The sequence below is a fragment of the Eptatretus burgeri genome, chromosome 3 (genome assembly GCF_056783735.1).
Source record: "Eptatretus burgeri isolate ZD-2024b chromosome 3, Ebu_testis_v1, whole genome shotgun sequence".
NCBI classification, from domain to species: Eukaryota; Metazoa; Chordata; class Myxini; order Myxiniformes; family Myxinidae; genus Eptatretus; species Eptatretus burgeri.
In genome coordinates, this window is record NC_140963.1 from 25,571,371 (window position 1) to 25,580,916 (window position 9,546).

Here is a 9,546-nt window from a genome sequence, read left to right on the forward strand (position 1 = left end):
TAAACAGTTAGGGATGAGGAACAAACTCTTGGGGGGGAAAAAAACAATGCCTGAACTGAAACAAGTGGAGTTGCTAATGAAGATTGATACATTTCCACAAAGACATGAGTCTGCACATAAGATAACAAATAAATATCATGGGAAAGAAGTATGAAAAAGAAAAGAGAATGCTGTTGATCATGGGAGCACAATGTGGGACATACACGAAGTGCAAAGATCAATCCGTCTTCTGGTTCATCCTAATCTATATAGGCACTGCATCAGTGGCACAGCCATGCCCCAGTTAGGCAGGATCCAGCAGCAGACATTCTGACGACCATTACATGGATGAACATCGCTCTATACTTTCCACGGTAGTTGAGTCAGTGCACATTATCAGTCACACCTGCCTATAGTCGCAGTGTTGGCCATCCATCCATAAATGACAAAAAGTGTTGGGCCATGTTGGGGGAAAAAAATCAACTGAAATTTTCCATGAAATCTGCTTTAAAAGGGTGCATGTTTCTCGTCTGTAGTAGCAGCCATGCTCGACAGACATTACAAAGCAGTTTCCCCATGCCGTTTGCATTAACCGAGTGGCGCGGGTGAAGCCCGAAGAGCGCGGCCTGAGGAAGCACCCAGCACACCAGTCCCCAAACCAGATGTGTAGAGAGGCTACAAACTGCCACCGGTATGAACAATTAGGGCATAATTAGGAGGGTCCACCTCTCAGGCAGTTCGGCACATATGGAGGGAAACGCAGGGATAGGGCCGCTGGGTTACAGATTTGGGAATAGAGGGAGAGAGTGCGAGACTACATGCGTCTTTACAAAGCCTCCTGGCATTTTGGTAAATGTGCTGTATCGGCTTTCAAAGTGAATACACAGAACACTTTACCACTTCCTCAAACATGTCGGCGGTTTGGAAGGGGTTTTCACCTGCCATCTGCTGATCTCTTGTCTGAATTCCCTCTTTTCTCCCTGCCAACAGAACATTTTGCAATACATTAAATGAAAACCAACAACTGCCTGTATGATCAGTGTTGCTCATACTGCACCTTCATTGGATAATCAAAGCAAACAATTTCCCTTCGGAAAGGAAATACATTTATACCTTTGGAAAGAAAATGCGTGTACGTACTTCAACCTTCCGGAAAGAGCTATTCTTCACCAAAAGATGTCAGAGAAGCATAATGAATGTGTTTTCCACAGTGCTTGTACATTTTTGAGTTTGTGAATTCATGTGTCTGTAATCTAAAGGATGAAGCACGCTAAGCATGCTTAACTCTTTAAAAAAATATTCTTCATACTCTGAACTTTTTACTTTCTTGGCTTTGTCCCTGACAAGCACGAAAGGCTGGAATTTACTTATTTTATTTCTCAAAAGCCAAGCTTTTAATTGTGAGCTCTCAAGTTTGAGTCCGAAGACCTGAGGTCCCGAGGCCTTCGGCAACGAGTCTTTCGGTCCCAAGTTCCAAAAATATATGTAATGAAGGAACTGCAGCTATCTATCACTGTTTACTCACAAATCATTCGTTAATTTGGCTAATATGTCAACATTGCAAGTTGGTGCAACACTTACCATTAACAAGTAAAAAAAATAAATAAATAACGTCTTTACTTTACTTGAACCGCATTGATATTGAAATACAACCACAATGTGATAAATGAGATAATTTTGCTTTGTAAGTGCTGTGAACGAAATTACATGTTATAAATGCAAAATTGTTTGTCGTTTTCACAACCTCTTCCCCCAAAGCCACTGGAAGCAAATACAAATCCTTTCCCTCAAATAACTCGTACCACCCCACCGCAACCCACCCCACATTTCCCACCACTCTCCCTTTTCTATGCTCTTCTTTCTTACCTTCATTTTTCTCGACAATACCTTTCCTTACTGACCAACTTCCTGTTTTTGTAACATCTACATGCTTTTTAACAGATATCAGTGCTCTGTGATTATGACACCATGTGTGACTGACTAAAAACACCTTGAAAATAATGACATTAATTTTATAATACAAGGTGAGTCATAAGTCCCAGGACACGGTTTTAGCTGCTTATACAAGATTTGTTTATATCATGTATTTATACTGGGTTTTTTTTTCTTCCAGATAATACAAATAATACATGAAACCAAGATGCCAGATACCAGTCCATTTACAGTGGAAGAGGCTGGGAGCAGTGGTGTGGGATCACGAGAGGAGAAACACAACCAAGACTATGAAATCGCATACGGATGCACTTGATGTCGAAGGAGGTATTGAAATTGTTATATTCCTGCAATATTTTATTATTACTCTTGTTATTACTGTAATATGTTATTACTCCTGGGGCTTGTGGTATAAACCCTTGTAGTTGGTGTGAACAAATCTTGGATGAGCAGCGAAAACTGTGTCCTGGGACTTATGACTCACCATTTTGATGTGGATTGTCCTGTGTCACATTCCTAATTTATAATTCAGGATGCTGCAGACCTAAAATGTAGCAGGTGTTTTTTTCCAGTGCTTGAGGCTCATGATCGATGTATGTGCCATACATACTTTGTTTTTACTGTATATTGCTCACACAGCATGGTCAGAACAGCATAGAGTTATGCACGCTCGCCAATGAGCTGTCTTGCCTGGGTTTGAATATTGACTCAGCTATGAACTGTCAGCCTGGTGTTTTACAGGCAAAGTGAATCATCATTATGTGTGCCATTCCTCAGATGGATGTTAAACTGGATGTGCTCTCTGCTAGCATTAGTTGGTGGACGTTAAAGATCCCGTGGTGTCATTCACGAAGAGAAGACGAGTTGTTGCTGGTACCCTGAAAAAGTTATTTCAACACACTGGAACCAAGTCCCATACATCCAAGGACCCTATTGTCCCCGAAGATCCAAACGTCCCAGAGGACCCAAAAGTCCCTGAACACCCAAAAGACCCCAATGACCCAAAAGTCCCCAAGGACCCAAAAAACCCTTTAAGACTCATTAAGCCCCCTTTTACTATTAAGACTCTTTTGACACTCAACACCTTTTGATCCCTTCACCATTTAGACCTTTTACACCCTTTTGACCTTCACAGATCTTCAAGTCCCTTGAGACTCATGAGACATTAACACCATTCAGACCCCTTGCACCAACAAGACAGATTAGACAGCTTTGACCCTTGACCATTAAAAGGTTTAGACCATTTGGAGTTAAGCTGCAATTTCAGATTTTCTAAAACAAGCCCATGGTCGGTATTGAGAAACTGAGCACTCCGGGAGACCCTGCAGTTCTGAATCATCCTCCAGCAACCATCAATGCTGATGAGTTGCCAACATCAATCCAGCAGCTGAGGGGGTGTGCAGCATTGGGATTCTCATGGATGTACTATTTGTGAATGTCTTTACAGCTGTTGAGGAACTCTGGGAAGGGTTCGAAACAACATAGCGTTTAGCTTGTGTAGGTCTTCTTGGGTTGCTTTATGCAGCTTCTTTGGCTCAAGGAGTTTGGGAGGTGTCAAATATATATATATATATATATATATATATATATATATATATATATATATATATATATATATATATATATATATATATATATATATGTGTGTGTAGGGTGAATATACTGGTTCTGGCTCACTTTTCCCCATGTAAATGAATGGGGGATTTTCAGCGATTCATATTTTTTTTTCCCGAAAAATAAACCCCCTTTTTATCCCAAGGTATATTTATTTGTCTCCCCTTTTAACCTGGGGACACTTTTTTTTTTTCAAATAATCCATGCAATAAGATAAAGATTTGTTCAAGTACTAAAGTGGTAATGTGATTTGTTAAAGGTGATTCGAAAGAAATATCTGAAACGTCTAAGCCTCGGGACACTCTTTATCAAATAACCGATGCATATTGTTCAGCTCACTCATTGAACCTATAAAGATTTGTTCATTCTCAAATTCCTTCAATAGTTTAATTTTCTTTGCACAATAATCCCCATCTAAAATATTGAAAAACAAAACATTTGAATCTTTATATTTTTTAAGATACCCCTTTTGTGCCATTACGAAATGATAAACTTCTCTTAATGATCTCATCTGGCCACCGCCCGAGTTGCAAATCATTTTTGTGCATAAACCACGCCATAAAAAAAGTTTTGTTTCAAATGTTTTCAGTTCGTGCCATGAAAATGAGGAAGTGTTTTTTTTGACACGGTCGTGCTGTGTGAATGAGGAAGTGTTTTTAGACAGTCATGCTGTGAAAAAATAGGAAATATTCTGTGAGAAAAGGCCTCGTGTTTCTATTTTATCTCAGAACACGAACAGGCTTTTAAACATAAGTTTAATCAAAATCATTTTAGGGCATTTTAAGTATGTTTTAAAAATGATTCATACAATTTGAGAATATATCGCCCAGTTATTTTCCAAGCTGTCTTGCCCGAAGCGTCATTTCCTGTGGCCACACCCAATGATTAAGCAATCTCCTCATCGTTGCCTTATAAGTGATTCGCCAGACAAAGTTTCTGCCAGACGGGATTTTCATTTTTACAACTGAGACATGAGCGATCTTTCTTCCGCAAACAAAACAGCTCAACACAAAGTTGGTAAGCTTGTGTATAGGTTCCTCTTTGAACGATGAAGCAATTGATTATAAATTAAATCGTGATAATTCTGATATATATTTTTTTTTCTTGGCAGGTCCTTGGAAGAAGAGCAGTTTACATATCACGACGAGGTGCATGAAATTAATGCTCTTATTGAAGAGGTCAATCATCTTAGAAGAGAATTGAAAAACATTTTTAATGACTGACACGACGTCTTATCACGGCCTCTGATCTTTTTGCCATCTTGTACCAATGGTAAAAAAAAACTGAGACATGAACTCACTCTCTTCCGATGAAGATAACAGCTCACTACAAAGTTGGTAAGTTTGTGTATGGTTTCCTCTTTGAACGATGAAGCAATTGATTATAAATTAAATCGTGATAATGCGAAAATATATTTTTTTTCCTGGCAGGTCCTTGGAAGAAATGGAGTTTACATATCACGATGAGGTGCATCAAATGAATGCTCTTATTGAAGAGGTCAATGATTTTAGAAGAGAATTGAAAAACATTTATAATGACTGGTACGAAGTCTTATCACGGCCTCTGATCTCGAATGAATTAAACCAATGGTGAGACGTGTGTGTGTGTGTGTGTGTGTGTGTGTGTGTGTGTGTGTGTGTGTGTGTGTGTGTGTGTGTGTGTGTGCATGTGTGTGCATCTCTTTCCCTGTCTGTTTGTCTCTCTCTATCTCTCCCTGTCTGTCTCTTTGTATCTCTCTCTGTCTGTCTTTCTACCTACCTCTCTCTGTCTGTCTCTCCATCTATACCCTTGACTCATTATTTTTTTTTTTTTCAGCTCGATCACACAACACAAGCTGTTGAAGCAATCTGGTACAACACATGATTTTCTGGAGGTAAATGTTTCTGAATTATTATTTAGTTATTTGTTTATTTATTCTTTTATTAATATCACTCTCTCTTTGGAATGTCGCCTTATGTTGGTTGCATCATTAGTTTGGACGCGGTTTTACCAGTACACTGGAATTCATTTTATTGGCCTTGGAAGGATGACAGGCTGAGTCGGCCTCCTGGTGTGTTAATTCAGTGGTCAACGAGGCTTGAACTTAGAACCAACACCAGGCTTACTCATATTACCATGTAATTATCTTTATAAAACCTAATTATTATCCACTATTTGTTTCAAAACAGAATATGGTGTCTGAGTTTCGACATCACAAGACATCTGAAGAAGATTGCTGGGAAAGAATATACATTCTCGCAAATGAATATTTAATATTTTCAATTTTGATTAATTATATTTGTTTTGTTTACAATTACTTGATTTTGAATTTCAAAAAGAGGATCAAGACATGAAGGAGAGGGAGGGAGGGGGGGGTAGGTGCGGTCCCCCAACGACCGCACCTACCCAAAATCCCAATTTGGATTATATTTTATATAATCTCTCTTTTAAGGTACGATTAAAACGTTTCACAACAACTGCCTTCCCTTCATTAAAGGTACTGTATAATGTAATACTGTTATTTTTTAGAAAATTCATAAATGTCTTGTTATAAAACTCTACCCTCATCAGTCCACAATTTTTTAGGTTTTCTCTTACTTTTATTAAATATCTGTTGAAAGGCTAACATAAGAGTATTACCTGTTTTGTTTTTTAATGGTACAACCCATGCGTATCTACTCCTCAAATCAATAACGGTTAAAGCATACTTGTACCCCTTATCATTATTGAGTTCAATCAAATCAGCAGACCAGATATAATCTACTTCCTTGGAATAAACTTTCCTTCTCTGAAACTTTGTGAATATTGGTTTATGTAATTCATCAGCTAATTGCTCTTCAGTCTTAATGACATCATTAGAGCGTATAAGTTTTTTGAATTTCCAAGTCCAAGTTTCAATTTAGCACTGATCATCTTCTTCACAATGAACCGATCAACTTTTTCTCTCAAGGTTGGATTTTGTATCAGAGACAAATTATACAACATTTCTCTATCGGCTTCATGCTTTTCTTCCAACGTTGTGGTATTCCCATAATCAATATCGTGTCTCATGCACACTTCATCAACTCTATTGATGGGTTTACTCCATGATTTAGGATTGTCTTCCTCATCGAATCTTTTATCCAAGTTTGTGCCTGGACCACAGAAAGAAGACCCTGGAAGATGTAATTCCCCTGGTATTCCAGTAGTTGTAAATTTACTTCCTGATAAAAACTTTTGTATATCTCCTCCTCGTTTGTGTTTGGAGATAAATTGATTTTTTTTTTTTGAACCACACACCGAACATATACCTTTTTGTATAACCCTGTTATTTTTACTTTTAATATATGAAATATTTTTAGGATTAGTTTTCTTTTTACATTTGAGACAATTACAAAGACATTTAATTTATGTGAAAAAATCCTGCAGAGTGCAAAAACCTTTTTAGTTTCCAACATGCACATTTGAATCTTAATTTTTAAAACATAAAGAATCCTTAGAAATGCCTTCACTCTCTCCTCCATTTATTTAAGAAAAAAAATAAAAATGAAAAACTTGAATTAAAATGAATATCTTGTCGATGTCAATAGTCTTGTAGAAAATATTTCAAATAGACTTGTCAATTCTTTGTTTTCCTCCTCGGTGGGTTGAGTTATTTTCTGTAATACCACCAATCTTTTTTTAATCTCACTGGTTTCCATATTTTGATATTTATTTTGTCTCGCTCTTTCCTCCCTCTCCTTCTCTCTCTCCTCCCTCTCCTTCTCTCTCTTCTCCCTCTCCTCCTTCTCTCTCTTCTCTTTTTCCTCCTTCTCTTTTTTCTCCCTCTCTTCCTTCTCTCTCTTCTCCTTTTCCTCCTTCTCTTTCTTCTCCCTCTCCTCCTTCTCTCTCTTCTCCTTTTCCTCCTCTTCCCTCTCTTCTTCAACTCCTTCCTCATCCCTTATTATCCTTGAATCGCTTACACCCCATAGAATATCATACATATATTCATCAGGATTTCTTGTTATTCCTGTATCCAAAATATTTTTTTTCTTACAACAGGAAACCAATAAAATTTCTTTTGAATTTCTAAAAGAGCCTTACCTTTTCTTAACTTTATAATTTTTTCATTATTTAACATTCTAATTAAATCTAAAGTTGTCGGTTTATCAACATCAGCATAATGCCAATCTTTTGTTGAAAATACCTCATTCTTATGTTGTAGAACATATTTATTAAAATACCGAATACCCTTTTCTTGAAGGTATGCTTGGACACAGAAATGATAATTTTCTTGAAGCCTTCTTGCTGTCATTTATGTATTAGAAATATATGTTGGAATAATATTATGGCACGAAACACCTCCCCATCTTCCCATAGTTAAATCATTTTGTATTTCCTTACTTATTATATATAATCCTGTTTTTTCTGTTTTCATGATATAAACAAGGGCAAAACCATTATTATATTTACCCTTATTAAATTCTTTTATTTGTTGTTTACTAATCGTGGCCCCACAAAACTCATTCTCAATACCAAGTGGATAATATTCTTCCTTACGAGACTGATTTAATTGTTCCAGGTCTTCGAGGTTAATTTTAAATGACCAATTATACCCTAAATCATTCATATCATACCCCCATTGTTCTATTCTCATACAAACGATACGCCCTTCTTTATAAAAATTTATTTTAATTCGAACTGTGAATTCTGTATGACCTGGAGATAATATCAACACTTCTGTATCTTTGGAATACACGGCCGTTTTATTTAAAGATATATATTGTGATAAATCGCTTAATCTCACCAAGTCATTCGCGTCAGTCGGGCTTGGATAATTTTTTAATTTATAAGCATTTTTCATGTTAATATTTTTGGTTATATTATATTTATGTCGTTCAGCCTGTGCCTTTGTGTAATAATTTGATAAATCAATATCCAGTTCTTGAGATACACCAAAGATAGAACCATCTTTACCAACATAAGTCATTTATATTAGAATAAAAATAATATCATAAAATTTTTTATTTTTGAGTTGAAATAACACATATAGACATAATTGACCACAACACTTGGAATTTAATTCTTGGACTTGAAATGTTTGATAAACACCATTCTGTAAGAATTTTATGACTTCAACAGGTGGTGGAAGACCAAAACTATCAAAATAATATTTGTCTTGACTATTAAAAATACAAACCCAATGAGAACTGTTCCCATTATTATCTTCTAAGTTCATAATAATATTCTTTGCATGTTTCGGCACATTTGTTAATTCATCTCTCATACAAATAACCACATGATGAATTTTTAATTTCTTGCAATATTTGACAAGTTGTAAATTTGATGTTGTATTCTTTCCAAATTGTTTAAACCACTCATCAATGCTCATTTATTTATTCGAAAGATATAATCCATTATCTCTTTTCGTTAATTTTACACCTGCTTGTGCTATAGAAGAAAGCATATCTCCAACGAACAATCTCGCTTTATCAGGCATACCTTCAAGTTTTTCAACAAAATCTACAATTACACCACTTCCACGAATTTGTTTCTCCAACTCTTTGTTATGTCTTTCCAATTCTTTTTGAGCCTGGAGTTGAGCCTTCCTTTCGTTGGCAGTTTTCACCGCTGTTGAAATACCACCCGTCAATGCTCCAACCACACTTAAACCAGCAAATAAAGGAATTAGAAATGGGAGAAATCCTCCACTCGTCTCTCTTATTGAATATTTTTTCAACATTGGTTTTGTCATTTTAATTTTAAGTGAGCCAGTGTCATTCAAGATTTTAACCTGTTCTCTTGTGAGCAAAACATCAATTCTTACTGCTCCTTTTCTCTGAATTGTATTAACGTTAATCGTACAAGGCTTTTGATTTTGAACACAAGATGATAGTTCATGAAGATTGATTTGATTAACATATACCCCAGTTGGTACTTTGCCACTCATTTATTTAACAAAAAATTATGTGAGACTAATCATCACACCATTATCTGTATTAATCTGTAATTCTGTTTCTTCCAAAAGCAAACAATATGTATCAACTTCTTCACTCTCTCCTCTTTCAATGTATAGGGAAGTAT

At 36.3% G+C, this 9,546-nt stretch overlaps 1 protein-coding gene across 2 annotated transcripts in view; it reads left to right on the forward strand.

Moving 5' to 3' along the window:
* LOC147029578 (uncharacterized) overlaps positions 1-6,303 on the forward strand; it is a 50,072-nt gene extending 43,769 nt beyond the window's left edge. The window contains exons 2-6 of one of the 2 annotated variants that reach the window (XM_085872724.1): positions 2,093-2,238; positions 4,637-4,862; positions 4,956-5,114; positions 5,341-5,398; positions 5,694-6,303. In XM_085872724.1, the coding sequence (XP_085728850.1) occupies positions 4,816-4,862; positions 4,956-5,114; positions 5,341-5,398; positions 5,694-5,858 (429 nt within the window). In that variant the 5' untranslated portion in view covers positions 2,093-2,238; positions 4,637-4,815 and the 3' untranslated portion in view covers positions 5,859-6,303. Of the gene's footprint in view, positions 1-2,092; positions 2,239-4,260; positions 4,863-4,955; positions 5,115-5,340; positions 5,399-5,693 lie in introns of those variants that run through there. The other variant, XM_085872725.1, reaches the window with a different exon arrangement.
* The last annotated feature ends 3,243 nt before the right edge of the window (positions 6,304-9,546 follow it).